The sequence below is a fragment of the Phoenix dactylifera genome, unplaced genomic scaffold (assembly GCF_009389715.1).
Source record: "Phoenix dactylifera cultivar Barhee BC4 unplaced genomic scaffold, palm_55x_up_171113_PBpolish2nd_filt_p 000388F, whole genome shotgun sequence".
Lineage (NCBI taxonomy): Eukaryota > Viridiplantae > Streptophyta > Magnoliopsida > Arecales > Arecaceae > Phoenix > Phoenix dactylifera.
The window spans coordinates 84,154-105,047 of record NW_024067834.1 but is presented as its reverse complement, the minus strand read 5'-3'; the positions used below and the strand labels follow the sequence as shown (position 1 = coordinate 105,047).

General features: G+C 45.3%; 2 protein-coding genes across 2 annotated transcripts; one reads left to right on the top strand and one right to left on the bottom strand.

Moving 5' to 3' along the window:
* Positions 1–1,398: 1,398 nt before the first annotated feature.
* LOC120105883 (protein CDI-like) lies at positions 1,399–4,410 on the bottom strand. Its single transcript, XM_039118631.1, has 2 exons — positions 3,289–4,410; positions 1,399–1,667 (listed from the first exon to the last, which is right to left on the bottom strand). The coding sequence occupies exon 1, from the start codon at positions 4,063–4,065 to the stop codon at positions 3,289–3,291; it is 777 nt and encodes a 258-aa protein (XP_038974559.1). The 5' UTR covers positions 4,066–4,410; the 3' UTR covers positions 1,399–1,667.
* A 2,809-nt stretch (positions 4,411–7,219) lies between these two features.
* Positions 7,220–8,992, top strand: LOC103703877 (WEB family protein At3g51220-like). Its single transcript, XM_008786901.4, has 2 exons — positions 7,220–7,556; positions 8,287–8,992. The coding sequence occupies exons 1-2, from the start codon at positions 7,416–7,418 to the stop codon at positions 8,797–8,799; spliced, it is 654 nt and encodes a 217-aa protein (XP_008785123.1). The 5' UTR covers positions 7,220–7,415; the 3' UTR covers positions 8,800–8,992.
* Positions 8,993–20,894: the final 11,902 nt, after the last annotated feature.

Sequence of the window (20,894 nt, the reverse complement as noted above, 5' to 3'; positions counted from 1 at the left end):
ATATTGACGTTATTAATATATACACCATATTAAGCAATGAAATTTAATGATGAGCAAACATATTAATATCAATGCCATTCATATTTGCATCATCAACATCTCGCAAGATCAATCACATCTCTTACCTTAAATGGCAAGAACCAAAGTTCATGATATAAATATTAGAACATGAATATAGCGTGTGCTTTGTGGAGTTTTTGTGTCTGGCAGACAAGTTATGCATACTCTGAGATTGTTTTTCCCTAGTTTGAAATTGAAGAAACAATGATATTCTTTTCCTTGAATAAGATGAAACAACCTCTCACCTGGTGGTAAATATTGCATATTGAATTTGCTGACTGCTTCGAAGCATTATTGAATCATGCAAAATTTTCATTTTTTTCAAAAAAAAAAGGGTAAGTGATCATATAATGTCATCTTTATATTTCCGCATTAATGTGCATAAGATGGGTTGAATCATTTCGTTAGCTATTCTTTGACATTGCATCTAATAATTAAAGAAAATGATATTTTCCTTTTATTTTATTAGAATGCCTGTGAAGGCTATGGAAGCTGGTAATATTGAAGGCAGTTACAGATCAACTTGTTAAACAAATAATATAAATAAGTGGTACTGGAAACCATTTCAGATCAATCTCATTCCACAGTTATCTTGACTGGTTTCCTTGTATATTTATATTTTTCTGCAATTTATAATAGAGATACATGGCTTACAGCATAGGCCCTAGCAGTTTTTAGCTGGAACTATTTGTAGTTACATGCACGTGCGTTCGTATGCTGCTAATCTAATGCAAGCAATCTCATGTTTAGCTCCGCCCTATAACAAAATTCTAAAAACTACGTCCCTACCAAATCAGCATGGGCACAGACCACCCTTTGCTCCAAAACATCGAAATGATGACTAAGAATAGAGTAGCCTTCTAAACTAAACATATATTTAGAGAGGTCAACGAAGCTGCCAACTGGATGGCTGCTTATACAGTTCACCACTCAGAATATACCTTACGGTCAAAAAGAAAGGATTGCCTCGAATATTTCATAAATTTAAATTTTTTAATTTTATTAGATATATTTGTATACGAATTCTATGATAACGGTCTGCAGCAAGAAAGTGAGGTACCTTCCGCGGTCTTCAGCAAGAAGAAAGCGACCTGCAGCACCGACAACGGTCCGTGCTCGTTAAAATAAAACTCAGGGGAAGAATCCAATGGCATGATACAGGCGTACCGAAATTTATCACAAATTACAATAAAGGACAAATAGTAAAAGAATTACATGTCGGTGCGAGTTGTATGTACGTTGCCAGGCAAATAAAAAATGCATAAATTTTGCACTGCATCAGCCAAAAATCGAGGGAAGGGAATCTTTTGCAATTTCAAAAATAATTTTTACTCACATATTTCATCAAATGAGAATATTTTTACATAATGACAGCTGTGGTTTCTATTCCTCTAGTTTTCAACCTCAATATACAAAATGAACAGACAAAGCTAAATATAGAGGTAGAAATCAATAGGCAAAATAAATGTAAAACCAAAAAGTTGGAGAACCAGAAGGGGCCCCGGACATGCAATCGGATGAAACAGGGGGCAAAGAGAAGCTCAAAGAAGCAATAGACTGGAAGCTAAACACCATCCAAAAGGCAACAGCATGTCAATGGCAACAACCTGGAAGGAACATATAACAATGAAGATGCTGAAGTCTAAAAGCTTACACCACGTAGTCAAAAGCAGAATAAAGTAAAGGCGACCATTAGGGTGCTCCATGAAACAGCAAACTCTGAAGATGCTTGCTTAAACTGAAATTTTTCCACTTAAAATATAATCCATCCATATTTTTATAGAATATAAAATGCGAGTATCCCATTAGGAAACTTGATGCGATAGAGAATGATAAGGGCTTGCAGAAGTTTGATGGCCCCATAAACTGACAATGACCGTAAGAAAAGAAGACAGGCAGGAATACTTAATATATATATATAAAGAACAAAACCTGGAGTTCAGAAAATCTAACTGGTAATTAATGAAACGTTAAAATTACGTCAATATAGATTCATTCAACATGCAGTAAACAAAATAAAATTTGAAAAAAAAAAAAGGAGAAAAAACTCTAAAGACATATCTAGGAGCATGTCAGGATGGGCCCTAATAAAAAAACAGCTAACAGAGAAAAGAGCTCCTTTCTTTCTGGATATAATATCATCACCGCAAAACTGTAAGCATCTTTCTCCTCCGAACTCAGAATGATAGATTTCGGATATTTTGGAGCCACTGACGATATGATTTCACAGTTCATAATGCTTTCATTCAATGGAAAGATTTCTAGACAGTTAGAATTTGTATTTTCTTATACAGCATGTTCATTATATAACATTCAACTCACGAACATTATATGAAACCCTAGTTCATAAATTACTTATGAATTTGAGGCAAAATGAATTATGCATATCTAGAGAGGCTTACTTCATTTGAGTTGTCGCATTAGAATATACACAATTTTGAATTCTTTACTTTCGTCATCCATGAAAAAGAAATGCTTCAATATAAATACCAAATTGATGTGACAGGCAAAAATACTAAATGATTTTAATATAAAACATTTTGTGAACTTTAAGATTTATCATCTGGAAAATATAATTTGATTCGACCTGGTCCACTTATATACTAGAAATGGTTTGACTTTAGAAGTTCTGTTGGAATTCTTGATGCTCTTTAAGAGATTATTATATGGATTACACAAATTCTTTTTATTATCTGCAGATGATTCCTTTGTGCCAGAAAGATTTTGCACTCGCCAAGCATTTTTGTGGTGCCAAGCTGGTCATCAAGCTTACTCTGGACTTGTAAAGGACCATTTCCCATGTTAAAAAAGTAAAAGTAAAAAGGTGCAAGTCCAACAGCTTGAAACATAAGAACAAACAAATAATTAGATTCTGATAGTTAATAACAAATGTGCACAATATGCTAATGACAAAAGAATTCCTATTGCATCAGTTACTAAGCAAAATTGCACCTTATTGAATTAAAGAACAATAAACGGCATCAAAACACACGAATCGAAATCAATGGGAAGCACCCATTAAACTTTACAAGCCAAAATAAGCCACATTTCCCATTTCAATTCACTTATTAGAGAACAGAAATCATCAATCTACTGCTTCCGTATCATGATCCAGAATGCACCAAACAACCATAGGAAAAACATTTCTCAACAAAAAGAATAGTAGAATGCTAATTAGCAGGAATCTTAATCTTGCTACTTATCCTGTGCAATGTTAATCATTGTCACCTAAGCAGCGGCTATTTTCGTATTTTCCTTGTTCAACTCCTCCAGCTCCTCGAGCCAGAGCTCGGCGAACTCGCAATCCTTGTACCTCTCAAACCACGGCCCGCCCGTGGTGTAATGGATCGCCTTCGGGAACGTGGTGGGGTCGTTGGGATCGACGTTGTTGTGGCCGACGAGGAAGTTCCAGACGAAGGGGATCTCGCCGATCTCGGCGTCGTCGAGCCACGTGAAGCGGTGGAGGAAGGCCCCGGTTTGGGTGCTGACGGCCTCCGGGGTGAGCGCCGCCCGGTTCTTGGGGTGGCCGCAGTTGTAAAGCACCATGGACGACCAGTTCTTGCGCGGGTACACCGTCTGGACGGCGCCGTCCATCTTGGTCGTCTCCTTGGGGGCGTACTCATGATGGACGCACATGATCGCGTACCTGTCGTCGATCAGGGCGATCAATTCCTTGATGTCGGCGAGGTAGAGGAAGTCGCAGTCGACGAACATGGCCCACCCCTGGAATCCGGCGAGGTGGGGGGTGAGGAAACGGGTGAAGGAGAACTCGGTGCTCTCGGTGGGGCCGCGCTCGCGCCAGAAGAGCCCGGCAGCCCGGAGCTCCGACTGCTTGATGGGGTGGATCTCGAGCGGAACCGAGGAGCGCTTCAGGAGGGAGTGGCGGCACACCTCGAAGGCCGCGTCCTCCCGAGGGTCGTACCCTATAAAGATCCTGAATGACGGGGGCCCTTCGCCGGCGAGATCCGCGACGGCGGCGGAGCAGGGAAGGATCTCCGAGCCCATGATGGAGCCTAAACGATGGTTCTTTGGTGAGGGAGGGATCAAAGATCTAGGGATTGGGAAAGAAATTATGAGAGGGGAGACGGGGATGGATTGGAAGAGGGGGGAGGGGAGTGAAAGAGGCGGAGGAGGACTGGAGGAGGCTGATGGTACGCGTCCCGCTCGGGGACGGCACCCACCGTTTTTAACGTTTTTCCGTGTAATTTGGGCTCCGGGTTTCGAGGTGGGAGGTGAGGTTACCGGTGGGCGGGGGCTAGATTGGTGGCGCCCCTGGTTACGGGAATTGCCCGGAAGGGTCGAGGAAAAAGAGCTCCGTTTCCGCGGGCGGTCATGGGATCCAATGGCCCGGAGCGTTTGGTGCGGGAGAATTAAATCGGATTCGGAAGTGGTCCTGTCTCGATGGCTACGAATTTATACAGCTGGCTACGAGCCTACGAATGGTCAATTGATGAAATCGACATAAGCAAGCTAAATATGAGTGTGAACTTGTAAGCCAATTTGTAAAATTGATTATTATGTCCATATAAAGATAGAATAGAAGATAGATTATTATGCAAAATTTTATCAAAACTAAGTTGTTTTTTTCACACTAAAATGAAAGTTCAATACATTACGAGTACGGATACACCCAATAAAATCAGAAAATAACAAGTTTCGAAGTACTCTGGGCAACTTCGCCTTCCTAGCCCACAGGGTATCAATGAAGTGGTAGGCCACATAAAATGTCATACAATCTGCAGCCCCATTGGCCTCTCTGAGAACTAGGCTGTTTTAGTGGAGTGGTTTTGATAAAAAAAAAAAGTTCTAGCTTTTCTCTTTTTCCAACAAACCCAAGAAATTGCACATATTAGTATATAAGAAATGAAGCATGCATATCCTTTTCAGAAAAGTTATCATCCTTGAAGAGTAGATATCAAAAAAATGTGATGGGAGTTTGGGGAAATTCCAGCCTAGCGTAGAGCCTAGAACAGATGGCAGATGTGAATGGGCAAGTTACCAGCAAATTAACCACTGATTTATTCAAGAGGCCCATCAACACACCTCCAATGTATGAGCCCATCTAAGAAGAAAAGCTTTCTGGATGGGCTTGGGCCTTCGGTTTTACTACTTCTGATGATATCAAAATAGAGCTTTATCCAATATTTTGCTTCAAATTTTCTACTCTTTTCTCTTCTAAGTCCCGTTTCAAATTGTAACCGACTTAACACCATCGTTATTTTTCGTAAAACTATTGCTAGATCTGAAGATCAAGCTAGTGTGGAAAAAAAAGTTTGCAAGTGATCAGTAATGACAACCAGCACAAGTGGGGAGTTCAAATTGTACAGATTTTTCTTGGAAAAGATGAAGGAAGATGAGGTTTTAAGATGATCGTAGGAGTCTTGGAGATATCATTATGCAACTCATCTTGTATAGGAGGTCAGATTGTAGCTTATTACCAAAGTTCGTCGCACCAGTCTATACTAAGCCAAAGGAGAAACCAATCTCATGTTCGATTAAACTCTTTCGTCTGCGAAAGAGTGTGTCAAAAGCTGATCCAAAAGTATTTATGTTGTGTGACTATTTTTGTAGGCTGAAAATATTGATGCTCAAACATTTCCTCGAAAACATAATTGAGACATCAATATTGATTCCTTCGGTTCTGTATGGTTGAAATCCTAATTAAAATTGTCGATGCAGTGAGATCATTGTTATGAAGATTTTCTTGGCGGTAAATTATATTGGCATATATAAACTCTAGCATTTGGGATCAACCTCCATCTAAATAAAGTAACACAGAGTCCAGCATGGGATACTATAAAGACAAGTTGAAGCATAACTTGGCATTAATTTCTCCCAACAAGTATGTATTCCATGCTAGTTTGAAACATAATCTACCATTGATCCATCATTGTAAAGCTCTTTACTCTCTACTTTTTCAAATTTAGAAATATAATATTAATTATGTGATAGTTGGTTTTTGCTATCAAATAAATAATATTGAAAATTCTTTTTTTTTTTTTGCAACAGAGTTATTGGGAAAAAAAAATGTTTCTAAACCTATTTACTTAATATAAAACATTGTCTGTTTTATTATTCTTTCAATAATAAAACATTATTTTCAAACTAAATAGCGAAATAAATCAAATAACAACTATTATTTTTATTATATGACAACTACTAGAATGACTAGATGATTTCTAAAATGGAAGATGGCATTTGTTATTATATTTTTGTTTTCAATTGTATAATATAAGAACTCTAGAGTCGGTATAATGGCGCTATAGTGCCGATGCTTGTTGTTTTAAATATCTAGCAAAAAAAAAATGAATATTGATCCATGGGTGTTATATTGCACCTCTGATCAGAAAGATATTCTACAAGTTTCTTAGGAAAGCAATATCATTTTCACCACTAGGATATCCTGATTATAAACTTCCATACAAACTGGCTATTTGAGTAAATACTTATTTTACATATCTAAAATACTTTTGATCATCATGAGAATCATGTACATAATGGGCTACCTCGATCAAATTACGCTACTGCATGAATCCAAACTAGATTTCGATAAGAATCAAAGTTAAAACCCCTTTAAGTATAAAAGAAATGTGGTGCTTAATTTTAGTTGGAAGACAAATAAAGGGAGTGGAGAGAGAAATTAGTGGAGCAAATTGAGTGGTTGGCATGCATCTCCTAAGTGGTCACAGCACTTGTTTACTCATGCTCATAGGCAAATACTAGCTGCCCTACATGAGCTAGCCCATTTACAATGGCTTGGGCTTGATCTCAAGAAAGAGACCCAAAGCCCATCAATACTCACAAGGAAATAGGAATCCACTTTTCCATTCTTACAATACTTTTCAGTGTTCAGCTAACTCCCAAGCTTATCCCCACAAGAAACATAAAATATAAGATGATGTCATTATGATCTAAACTAACTACCCATATAATTCTAAGCCGAATGTTTGTCTGATTTCCCTTTCACCAACAGTGGATTTGGAGACAAACAATCTTGGTTTATATGGCAGGTGAAGCATCTCTTTCCCTACCGTTGCATCCAAGGGAGGATAAGGCTCATCCGATCAATCCAATCCGGACCGTCCACCCAACGACGAGGCTTCCCCATCCATTAGCGGAATACAAGTGAAGTGGACGCGAAGAAACGAAGCACTATCATTTGATTATGCCCTTAAGCAAACCCACCTCCGTCCTCCCAGCTCCCTCCTCTTCTCTTCTCTTCTCTAACGACTTTCCCACTTCTTCCCACCGTCTCCACCATTCCTACCTCCCTCTTATAGCTATCCATCAATATATAACACTGGCTATCTCGCATGCATCGTTCTCGTTAGAGAGGTTTGGGTTGCCGATCGAGCATGGAGACCGAAGGGAGTGTTGCTGTCGCCGGGAGAGCTGAGATTGACACCAGCAAACCGTTTCAGTCCGTGAAGGAGGCCGTCGTGCTCTTCGGAGAAAGGGTCTTGGCCGGCGAGGTCTACGCCAACCGGCTTAATGAGGTGACGATCTTTTTCTATATATCCATCTATCTAATGCTGCTTCCAGTTTTTTTTTTTTTTTTCATTTATGTCCTTTGGCTAAGTCAAGAGATTAGGAATCTAGGACTGGAATGGAATTAATAATAAGGTTTGTTGGTTATTGAAATTAATAATAAGGACTTGGCCTTTAAAACAACAACGGAGCTTGCTTTAAGTAAATCAAAACACATAGCCAAAGGTTCCTTTTGGGTGGGAAACCTCCCACTTCATCAAAAATAAATAAATAAATAAAGAAGGAAAGAGAGGGGAAGATCTAGCACGCTTTTGAAGACTTTTCAATCTTCTTCTAATCTAACATTCTGGTGTTTCCCTGAGTAATGAAATTTTAACTGCTAAATTATTTCCAACTAATGGAATTTGTAATTATGGTTAATTCTTAGTAATATGAAATCCTTCAGTTGGTTTTCTCAACGAGATTGCCCTCAAATGGAAGAAATGCATCATGATTGATATCATAGCACTCAGAATAACCACCTGATACAAGGATCTTAACCAAGAAATTAGAGGGTCGCCGCGTTAACTTTTTCCTGTCATATTAAAGAATTTAGCTTATCATGATGGAATGGAGGTAATTCAAATGTTAATTAGCTGCACAAGAGTACTCTAAAGCAGATGTTTTTTGCAGTGCTTTTTATGATGCATCAAAGCATATTCATACTAGTAACTGACCATTTTTTTTTTAGCTAAACAGATTCGAGCTGCAGCAAGCAGGAATGTGCATGGAGCCTCGCAACTGGGATCTATAATGGCGGAGCTAGAAGAAACAAAGCAAAACCTCGAGCAGGCACGTCAAGAAAGCCTAAAGATGGCGAGCTGCCTCACCTACCTTAGGGAAGAGCTCGAACAGACCAAGATGGAGCTCAAGCAATTGCAAGCTAGAGAATCTGAGAAAAACGTCATAGATTCGGAGGCTGATGAGGACCTAAAGTTTGTTGAGAATGCAACAGAGATTGAAATTGAGACGCCGATGATGAACGAAGGGTGGGAGTTCCAAAAGAAGAGGTATGTTACGTTCGCCAACCCTCCATCCCTGGCCCAAGTCATAAACACAGAAGAGCAAGCGTTGGAAGGGCAGGTTTCCGTGGAGAAGGAAACAGTGCCAATGAAGAAGAAGAAGAAGCCATTGATCCCATTGATAAGAGCATTTTTCGCTAAGAAGAGGAGTTATGAAGAGGGCTCATCACCTAAAGTTCGAGGTCCATAAGAAAATGTTGAAAGGGATTCCATATATATCCATATCTGTGCCTAGATATTCGGAGGATAGCTTCATTTTTTTTTTCCGCAAATTTTTCTGTCATATATTTGCAGTGTCATATAATTGCAGTGGGTCTTATCATGTTATTGACTATAATATATCGAAAACATACGAAATAAACAAGGATCTGTTCATCATTCAATTTTCTTCTCAATCATCAATTTCAAACAGAAAAGTTGAAGCATTAGGAAGAATAATTTCAGACAGTTCTCCAGTATTTTAGCTACAATTATCATTTCCATTCACACTATTTTTGCCAATTAATATGTACAGCCCAGAACTCTTACTTATACTCGATCACACATGAACATCGACGATTGAGCTATACACGTCAAGTAAAGAAAGAAGAGGAAGAGAAGCTGGGTGCTGAAATTTCAAACAAAATCTTCAAAATTCTGACCATTTAACCCTGTACTTTTGGATGACTTGTTAAAGAATTCTATGCAATCTGTGATGGCCTCCTCGTAGTGAGATGTTAGCGGATATAGATTCACCGAACTGGATGATCTTTTCGGGATATCGGGATGTTCATCAACTCTCTGATGGGTAATTGTTGGAGGCTTGTGGGGAAGAGAGAAGAAGCCCGCGAGGATGTTGCAGAAGCGACCAAAGAGCTTTGTTGGCCACATACTCAGCTTGGATACCACCCTAGCCCTCGTATTCTGTCCCTTGTGGCTCACTTGCACCATAAAGCTCTGTCCTTGGAGCTTGGACATTGTGGAGATGAAACTGATGTCAGTGCATTGGTTGTGAAAGGCTATTTATTCTGTGGGAAAGATGTGTCACCAGAAGGAAAGGATTATATCAGAAACTTAATTAAGATTAGAAAAAGAAGAGCAAGATAAAGGTCAGGGACATCATACATGTGCCAGAATCATTGAGGGGGCTCTTCATTCCTCTTTCCAAATAATTAGTATACTAGGAATGTTTGTTTTTTGAAGTAGGTGGTCATTATCCCCACATCTCCTGTTGCTCCCATTATGATCCCTTGAATGCTATGTAGCTTATAATCATTAGACTTTCTGAGTGATGAGAAAGTAGATACTGTTGGGTGCTCTTCATTTAGGTTTTGCAGGTCAAGTATATATGTGCTATCCTTCCTAATTCCATTCCTCTTCATTTACCTCTCATGGGAGGAACTGAATTGAGCAAGTCAACATTTGGATCATGTGTGGTCACTAATTTGTTTTGAATAAGATCATGGCTTATATCTAACAAAGCTATATTTCATTTGTATAATATGACCATTAATTTGTATGATAACTGCAGTAGTTGCTTCAGATCACCAATTTACAAACATGCATACTCTAGAACCTTGAACTGATAATCTACAACTACATAATCGGCCATGAATTTGCGGTAGCTAAGTATTACTCAATGATTTCATTCTTATTATCTTTTTATCTTGGTTATGTGACTCTAGACTTCCAAGACATTGTCCTGATGTGTTTATGATGATGATGCATACTGCATTGATGTCACCAGGTACTACAATCGCTTATCAAGATAGTTTTAAACCTTCGGACAAATTCATTGACATACTCATCTTAAGACTTAAATGGAACTGGTGTCAAGCCCAATTACTTTTAAGGCATATCCTGCGCTGCACTTGATATAAATGAAGTTGTGTCACAAGCCTTATGGCTAAATGATTTCTAGCTTGCATAACTGTAAGAAAACATGCAATCAAGAAGTGCAAATGCATTAGCAAAAATTTTGTAGTGGGAATATCTATGGGATATGAGAAACTCAAGTTTATGGCATTGCCACCTATTCTTAAAGTGAGGTTCCTAAATTCTCTCCCCCTTAAAAAAAAAAAGGACACTATATCTTTGCTTAATTTTCATATTGTTATACATAAACAACTGAATGCATAAGCATATTTTATGCGATTAAGTTTATACAAAATTTAAATAGATTTTAGCAAAACGAAGGTGCAATATGAGCATTATGGAAAGAAATTAAATAAGGTTAGCACTCATGTAGGTCCCATCTATTCAAGAACAAGCTTTCATGTCATAAAAAAAATGATTGCTTGGTGGTTTTGATGCAGGTACTGGATGAGAATCCCTTTTCCATGTGGCTCATAGTACATACAATAAATATAAATAATATGCGAAAGCTAAGTAAATAATGGAACGCAGATGTAAAATAATTAAGTATAAGAGGAAGAAGATAGAAAAGATAATTAGAAGCTCTCATGAATCTTCTGCCTTTTCGCCTTCAGTTTTCACTTAAGACCCCAGCTAAGGAGTCCTTAGTGTGCCGGCATCTTCTCCCAAACTCTGGCTGAGTTCAACCATGATGCCGCACTGCAAAAGAGAAAAAAGATTTCTGAAAAACAACTCATCAGCTGGTTTAGGTAAATGCGATTTGAACCAAAAAAAAAAAAGATTTTACTTTAAAAAAAAAAGTGTCTGATGTTAAATAGAGGGGGTTCCTTATCTGCATTAGGGTGGAAAAAAAAACATCGAGCAACTAGTTTTTTTCCATATTTTGCCATTAGACTATAAAAAAACCTTTTAAAAAAATATAAAAAAACTCTGCACCAAATTAAGAGAAAAAAATTGCAATTCGGACCGAAGGCCAACACCAACCCCAAGATAAACCAAGACGGGACTAGGTTTGCAACATTGCCTTTCTGAAGGGTTCAAGATTTTTTATTGGAAAGAATGGTTGATCTGCTTTTACAACATCGACAATTGGATCGCATTCTGTATCGATTTCAAAATATTTTAAATATATTTTTTAATTATCCGTGCATATCTTAAAGTGGTTATCAGGTGATTCAATGGTGGATTTGCGAAAAGAAAGCTACAACCTCTAACCCTTTCTAAAATCCAAATTGCAGCCGATCCTGCTCTTGTCCATAACGCAAAGCAAAGGCCACGAAGGCTGTGAATTAAGTGAAATACAATGATCTGAGCCACACTCCAAACGACATGGAAACCCGACCAAATGCTCGGCCGAGCCGCGCCCGATCCGAAAATATTCACCACCACAAGAACCCCTCGCTTTTACTCAAGCAATAGAATCCAAGGGTAGTGGGACGCATCCCTCGTCACGGAGCCGCCGCCGCCGCCCACATCTCTCTCTGTTATTTTAGTTGTTGTTTTTTTTTATAGAAGTCTTTTTTTATTTATTGTTGTTGTCATTGCTTTGTAAAATATTCACAGATGGATACGGCTCTGTGGGGGGATGGTGATGGTTTTTATGGGTGTGGTCGGTTGATTTGAATAAGGGACATGTTGAAGGCCACTAGAAGATAGGGCCTGCATCTGATGAAATTACTAATTGTACCAGATCCACCGATTTATCATTGGACCGATTCAACTATAGACTGATTTGGTTAATAAAATACAGCATAGCAATATAATGTATTTTAATAAATAAAAGATTTCAATCGTCAAATTTTTATTACATATTAAATAATAAATTTTAATAATGGTTAATCAAAAATTTTCTTTATTAATATTAATATCATTAATACGAACATGTAGAACTGTGCATAAGTTGCACATGTAGAAACTTCCACTATTAATACCTCCCTCTGCATGCATCGCTATAGTTTTTTTCCTCCTTGTTCTAACTATTATTGAAATATAATATGATATTATAACAAATTACAATAAATAAAAGTTTTCTACCACTAAATTTCTATTGTATATTGAGCAATGAACTTTAATGATGATGGTATAAAAACTTTTGTCATTAATATTAGCATTACTAATATTGGTATTTATATAGCAAGCAAGTTGCACCTCCATAGATAAACTCTCGACATTAATATAAGCATGATAAATGCACACGTATGTTTTTTATCCTATTTCTATGAAATGCAATATATTATGTAATAAATTATAATAAATAAAATGTTTCAATAGCCAAATTTTAATGCACATTAACTAATAAACTTTAATGATATCGCAAAAACTCTTGTAATCAATACCGCCATCCACATATGGAATAGAGAAACTCCCAACATTAATACATCAATAATGTCGGCCATGCATAACTCATGGGCTATAATTTTTCTCATTTTCCAACCGTTCTTTTAATTACAATTGAGCACATCATTATCCACATCATTCATCATCGTTGTACATTAAACAAAAGATTTTAATGATGATCGAATATATTAATACCATATCATAGATATGGGCATCCATGTAACTTATAAAGGGCTCTACCTCCATTTTAAATTTATATATAATAAAAATATAAATTATAATAAATGAAAGATTTTAATAGCCAAAATTGTTTTGTATATTAAGCAATAAACTTTAATGATGCTAGAGTAGAAATTTTCATCATTAATATCAATATCATTAATACGAGCGTCCACATGGTCAATAAAAGTTTATGCCCAAGTTGCAGCTCGCAAAAGCTCCTATCATTATGTCGTCCCATTATAAGTTTTTCCTTCTTTTTCCACTATTATTGAAATACAATATGATAATGTAATAAATTCTAATAAATAGAAGTCTTCAATGGCAAAAATTTTATTGCGCATTAAGTAATTAATTTTAATGATGGTGCGGTAGAAATCCCATCATTAATATCAGAATTATTAACACTTGCATTAAGAAAAACTCTACATGAGCTGGGTCTATGTGGATAAACTATTGTCATTAATATAAGCATCTTGAATATTGGCTCTATGCTATACATAAGATGCGATTTTTTTTTCTTTTATAGCTATTTATGAAATGTAATAAAATAATAAAAAAATTTGTAGAATGCTTTAATGGCCAATTTCTGTTGCATATTAAAAAATAAGCTTTGGTGATAGCCAAGCAGAACTTCCATCATTTAATACCAGCATCCATATTGTTGCTGGTGGTCCAAACCGAGAACGATTGGCACAGCGGTGTGAACGGGGTTCCGTTTGGGTTGCCTTGGTTGGTGTTGATTGCGCTCCACTTTCCACCGGGAAACCTGCAAGCAAGCCTCGCACCACCACTGGGGTAGTGGGGGCCCTCCGACGATCAAGTCAGAGGAGATTGGAGGAGAAGGAGAGATAATAGTAGCAAGTAGGAGAATGCTCTGAAAGTTCTTGCTTACCCCCCCTTCTCCCCCCAGCCGCATATATACCAGGCTGGGGGGTCTTTCAGGGGGGTTCGTCCTCGTGGGGCACGATGGAGCTGCCACTGACACGGCCGTTACAGGGCGTCGTGGGGCAGCGCTGGGTACGGCCATGACAGGGCGTAGTGGAGCTCCGCCTTGTACGGCTGTTATAGGGGATCGTGGAGCAGCGCCAGATACAACCGTTGCAGGGAGTAGTGGAGCAGGAGGCTGCGGCGTGCCTCTGGAGAATAGCCTGTCGTTGTCGAGAGATGTTCGACTCGGGGTCGGGCTGCGGAGACGAAGATGTCCGACTCGGGGTCGGATTGCTGGATCAAGGGGCAGCCGACTCGGGGTCGGGCTGCGGAGCCGAAGATGTCCGACTCGGGGTCGGATTGCTGGATCAAGGGGCTGCCGACTCGGGGTCGGGCTGCGGAGACGAAGATGTCCGACTCGGGGTCGGATTGCTGGATCAAGGGGCAGCCGACTCGGGGTCGGGCTGCGGAGCCGAAGATGTCCGACTCGGGGTCGGATTGCTGGATCAAGGGGCTGCCGACTCGGGGTCGGGCTGCGGAGCCGAAGATGTCCGACTCGGGGTCGGATTGCTGGATCAAGGGGCTGCCGTAGTCTTCCTGGGCGCGCGTGCCGGTCACGTGGGGCATGGTGGCTAAGTTCCCCCGTAACAGTAGCCCCCCACTTCCGAGCCTGGAACCAGAAGGGGAACGGGTGAAGGGAGTGATGCTTCGAGATTGCCGCCATCCCTCGGAGAGGCGCGCGCGCTTCGAGCTCCCCGCCTTCTTTATGGCGTATGGCGGTTGTTGCTGACCTGGCAGTCTGAGGATTTCAGCGGACATCCTTCCTTAATGGCGTCGATTCGCCTTTGGGGCGCGAGCGACCCTTCGGCAGCCAGGCGTCCTCTGGCGTCACCGAGGCGTCACCCACCTTTCCGCCTATTTAACCGGGGGCCCTCCTCCGTCCGCCTTTCTCTTTACAGACATCTTCGAGTTTCTCCTTTGCGCTGCCATCATTGCCGTCGGACTGTTCGCTTGCTCCTCCTTTGACGCTCTCGGAGCCGTTCTTCCTTCTCTTTCGGTGAGTTGCCCCATTCTTCAATTTAAGGCTCTTCATACTTTCTCCTTTTGTATTAGTGTACTCCAGTCGTTCCGGTCCTTTCCCCCTTCTTGACCCCGTCCTGACCGTAGATTCACTGGCCATTAGGGATGGGCGAAGTGAGAGCAGACCGCATTAAGTCGGAGCTGGTCGCCGAAGACCTAGATAGGTTCGTGGCTCGATACTACCTTCCCGAGGCCTGCAATGTTACGCTCCCGGGGCCTGAGGAGAGGATGTCCCATCCTCCTCCAGGGAAGGTTGCCATCAATGAGGGCATTCTTCAGGCCGGGTTCCGCTTTCCCCCCTCGGACTTAGTTGTGCAGGTGCTTCGGGGTTTAAGAGTGGCGCCGACGCAACTGGTGCCGAACTCATGGCGCGCCCTGACGGCCTTCCAGGTTCTCTGCCGCATGCACGAGGTTCCCGCCACCCTGAATGTCTTTTGGGAATGCTACGGCCTGAACGGCCACCCCCAGGACAGAGGGTGGTGGTGCTTTACGGCGCGGCGAGGGTGCGGCCTCGTCAAGGAGGCTCCTTCCTCCATTCACGGCTGGAAGGAGCGTTTCTTTTTCATTGACGTAGATCCCTCTTGGGGAATCAGGGCAACCTGGGAGACACCGATGAAGTCCCCGATTGGCCTATCGAGGTTGTCGAGGGAGGAATCCGATGGCGTCGCCGTCTTGAAGGGGTTGGTTGCCGAGGGCCGGCTCCCCCCGGTGGCTCGCCTTATTTCCGAGGATACCTTGGTGAACGTTGGTCTGAGCTCGGTCCCCGCTGACCGTGAGCCCGCCACCATTTCTTTTTTAGCTCTTTTCTCCTCTTTCGTCTCGTTCTTTCCTTCAGTTTTTCAACCTCCGACCACCTCGTCCTTTTTGCAGAGATCGACGACGTCATGCGGTCGGACAAGGCAACGGCTGTTGGTAGGACGTCCCTACTGGAAGCAGTCCGGAGGAAGAAACGAGCTCCTCCGAGCGGGGCCCCACCGGCGAAGAAGTCCCGCCGGCAGGCGACTCCGACGCCGACAGACGGGTCCGGACCAACCGATCAGGGGGACGCCGCGGGCGCGGACCGGGAGTTGACGCTGTATCAGCCCTCCGATGCCGAGACTACCGTTTCTCCGGAGGCATCACCCGGGCGCGCCCGAGATGGACGGGTCGGACGTGATCGGTCCCCAGCCCAGCCTTCGACTCGGTCGGCTCCGGATGATACGAGGAGGGACGCGCCAAGGCCCCGGCCGAGCGGGACCCTGTCAATTCCAGGGGCGGTCCCCGCCCCGAGCATGGTCAGCATGACTCTTCCCCAAGCGATGGGTAAGGGTAAGGCTGCAGAACCACCGTCCGACTCCGGGGAGAAGTCGGGGTCGGCCTTCACTTTCGCCGGCGCCCGAAACCTCATCGAGACGGTGCTGCTGGAGAAGGACCGCAGGCAGGTCCGGGAGATGAGGGTCCCTGACGTTGGGGCTGCCAGCTGCGTCTGTCTCATGTCGGTGAGTGTTCTTTTGGTCGCTTTCATCATTTATAGGCTCTGTTGATCCCCGCCTGACGCCCTCGTTTTTCCTATCTCTTAGCTCGCCCAGTACATGATCCGCCTGGAGGAGTGCTACGAGGAACAGGCGAGGCTTCTGGCGAGGGCCGAGAGCCAACTGAAGGCAGTAGAGGAGGGAGGTCAGGCTGCGGCGGGGAGGACGACCAGGGACCTCGAGATGAGGCTCCGGGTGGCCGAAGAGCGGGCACTCGGCTTCGTCACCCTCGAGAAGCAACTGTTGGAGGCTCAGGAGCAACTCAAGGTTGCCTCGGGTCTCGAGGGCGAGATCAAGAAGGCGGAGGAGCGGGCCGAGAAGCAGTCCCGGAAGGCTGCCGACTACCGGAAGAGGTGGGAGAAGGCCCAGCGGTCAGCCGACAACGCCCGCAACCGAACCCGGTCTCTTGAAGCCAAGCTGGGCGAATTGGAGTCGGCCTTGGAGAAGTCCCGCGCGAGCGACCAGGAGCTTCATTCGCGCCTGGAGGAGGCTGAGGCTGCTCGCATTGCTGCCGAGGCGAAGCACAAGGAGGCTCAGGCTGATCTGCTGAGGGTCTCCTCCGAGGCGAACGACCGGATTGTGGCGAAGGTCTTGGAGGCGAAGGCTCAGATTATGGAGCGGGCAGAGGCGGCGCTGGCCGAGAAGAGTGCGGAGATCGGGCGTCAGGCGGTACAGGCTTATCGTCAGTCCGCCGAGTTCACCCGTGATATGTCGGAGGCGGTACAGGCCTATCGTCAGTCTGACGAGTTCGTCCATGACATGTCGGACGCGGGGTCCGACTCCTTTGTCTTAGGCTTCGAGGAAGGCCTGGCAAGGGTGTCGGCTAAGTACTCCGAAATTGACCTGAGTGGGATCTCCCTTCTCGACTCCCCTCCGGCGCCATTGCCTGCTGCTTCTCCAACCGTCTCCCTACCCCCTGCGGACGTGCCCGGCGTTCCCGACCCGGGGGTTCCTCCAAGCTGACCTTCTGTATTTTTGTTCTTTTCTTTGTGTGTTGGCGTTTTGCCAAGTTGTATGGGTCTCGGCCCTGAAACAATGAAAGTTAATACAAATAGAGTTTCTTCATTTCACTTTCGTCCTTCTTTTTAACTCTTGGTAGCGTCTCGCTGACTCCCGACTCTTGAAATTCTTCTGGCGCTAGGCCAGGTATCTGAGGGTTAGGCCTCAGGGAATTCTTCCGGCGCTAAGCCAGGCATCCGAGGGTTAGGCCTCAGAAACTTCTTCCGGCGCTAAGCCAGGCATCCGAGGGTTAGGCCTCAGGAAATTCTTCTGGCGCTAGGCCAGGCATCCGAGGGTTAGGCCTCAGGGAATTCTTCCGGCGCTAAGCCAGGCATCCGAGGGTTAGGCCTCAGGGAATTCTTCCGGCGCTAAGCCGGGCATCCGAGGGTTAGGCCTCAGGAACTTTTTCCGGCGCTAAGCCAGGCATCCGAGGGTTAGGCCTCAGGAACTTCTTCCGGCGCTAAGCCAGGCATCCGAGGGTTAGGCCTCAGGAAATTCCTCTGGCGCTAGGCCAGGCATCCGAGGGTTAGGCCTCAGAAACTTTTTCTGGCGCTAAGCCAGGCATCCGAGGGTTAGGCCTCAGGAACTTCTTCCGGCGCTAAGCCAGGCATCCGAGGGTTAGGCCTCAGGAAATTCCGCTCGTTGGTCGGCCAAGGCTGGCGCAAGCCGAGGCGACCGGCCGGGGCTTCAGGCTAGTTTGCTCCCGGGATGATCATCGGGTTAGCCTGGCATCCGAGGGCCAAGCCTCGGGAGATTCCGCTCGTTGGTCGGCCAAGGCTGGCGCAAGCCGAGGCGACCGGTCGGGGCTTCAGGCTAGTCTGCTCCCGGGATGATCATCGGGTTAGCCTGGCATCCGAGGGCCGAGCCTCGGGAGATTCCGCTCGTTGGTCGGCCGAGGCTGGCGCAAGCCGAGGCGACCGGTCGGGGCTTCAGGCTAGTCTGCTCCCGGGATGACCATCGGGTTAGCCTGGCATCCGAGGGCCGAGCCTCGGGAGATTCCGCTCGTTGGTCGGCCAAGGCTAGCGCAAGCCGAGGCGACCGGTCGGGGCTTCAGGCTAGTCTGCTCCCGGGATGATCATCGGGTTAGCCTGGCATCCGAGGGCCGAGCCTCGGGAAATTCCGCTCGTTGGTCGGCCAAGGCTGGCGCAAGCCGAGGCGACCAGTCGGAGCTTCAGGCTAGTCTGCTCCCGGGATAATCATCGGGTTAGCCTGACATCCGAGGGCCGAGCCTCGGAAAATTCCGCTCGTTGGTCGGCCAAGGCTGGCGCAAGCCGAGGCGACCGGTCGGGGCTTCAGGCTAGTCTGCTCCCGGGATGATCATCGGGTTAGCCTGGCATCCGAGGGCCGAGCCTCGGGGGCCGAGCCTCGAAAAATTCCGCTCGCTGGTCGTGCGCCTGTCGCTTGCCGCCCGACGGGATTTCTCCGTGGCCAGCTGCGATCGTGTTTCTCCTCCTCTCCAAGCGTCGCCTGGGGATCACCAGATGGGCATTAAATGCTAATTGAGGGGTTACCTGGGAAATCGGATCGCCAGTTGCTGCTTGCGAGGAGTGTCAGTTAAGCGGCCGCGATACGCGCGTTCTTCGAGGCGGATGCGGCCTGGGCGCGAGCGGAGATATGTGGACCTAGGGGTACAGGCCACCCGGAGTGTCCTGCACAAAGAATGCGATTAAGGAGAATAACGCTTAGGAAATCGCGGGAAGATACGCCTCGAGAGCCGGATCGGCTCCGGATTCAATGCGCCCGCATTTATTGGAGCCACCCGCATCGGAACGACCGGGGGGCCGCAGTTTGGCTATAAATATAGGTGCAGGTGCGATGGAGCCTGCCAAGCCGGAGCTGTTCAGGTTGCCATGGATCGTGGGCCTCCTCTCCGGCGCATGGTTGAGAGACCCCTACCGAAGGAACGGGAGGCGCGCCCTTCGCGACTTCCGCCAACTAGCCGTTTCATCTGGGATCAACAAGGAGGTTCTCCCCGGCGGAACTCCGCTCTAGGCGTTTCATCCGGGATCACGTCTCCCCTCCTTGAAGTTCGGCCTCCCGATTGAGCTCCGCACCAGGCGCTTGATCCGGGACCGCGCCTCCATATGCTCTTCTCCCTTGTATTCCTTCTCTCCCCTAACACTGGGGAGGACCGGAATATCCCTTGGAGGTGGCGTTCCCCTGGAGGCAGCGGGAGCTTCTTCTGCGGCGGCTCCTCGTCTTTTTCGTGAGGCGTGGATGGCGCCTCTGGGTAGGAGCAGTGTGGACTTCTCCTTCGTCCACTTCTTCTTCATCCGCGCTGGCTCTTCGTCTTTTTCGTGAGACGTCGATGGCGCCTCCGGTTGGAAGCACCCACTTCCGGTGGGATTGCAGCCGCTTCGGATGGAGGTTTCGGGATCCCAGATCTCCAGCTCCTCGGAGTCTCCACCTCTTCTTTACTTTCTTTACACCCTAATTCCCCTCTGGGAATTCCTTGTAATCACACGAGCACGCCATTGTAACCAGAAATTATTGAAATGAAAAGTGTTATACATTTTTGAACCGTCTTTCCGGCATTGTCGTTCTACTGGTAATACATCCGCAGGTTAGCGGAATTCCAGCTCCTTGGAATTTCTCGACCATCTAGGGCCTCCAACTGGTAGGAGCCAGGTCGGTTTACCCAGCGAACCCTATACGGGCCTTCCCAATTTGGCGCTAGCTTCCCGCCTTCCGCAGGTTGAGATGCTTTAGCTCGCCTTAGCACCAGATCTCCGATTCTGAAAAGCTTCGGTCGGACCTTGGAGTTGTAATATCGGGCCACCCTCCGCTGATACATCGCCATCCGAACCTGCGCCATTTCCCTCGCTTCTTCCAAGAGATCCAGGTTCCCTCGGAGTTGCTCCGAATTGGCCTCGGGTCGGTGCACGGCCACCCGAGGTGAGGGGAGTCCGAGCTCCACGGGGACAACGGCTTCCGTGCCATAGGTTAGGCTGAAAGGCGTCTCCCCGGTAGGGGTCCGATGCGTGGTCCGATATGCCCAAAGGACATTCTCGAGTTCTTCGACCCAAGCTTGCCCCGTCCGACCGATTCGCGCTTTGATTCCTTGGAGGATTGTCCGATTTGTGACCTCGACCTCGCCGTTGGTTTGGGGATGCGACACAGATGTGAACCGATGCTCGATCCCGAACTCCTCGCAGAAGTCACGGAAATGCTTGTTGTCGAACTGTCGGCCATTATCCGAGATGAGGACCCGAGGTACCCCAAATCGGACAATGATGTTCTTCTTCACGAACTTCCGGACTTGCGCCTCCGTGATAGTGGCCAGCGGCTCTGCCTCCACCCACTTGGTGAAGTAGTCGATTGCAACAATCAAAAATTTCCGCTGAGCTGAAGCGAC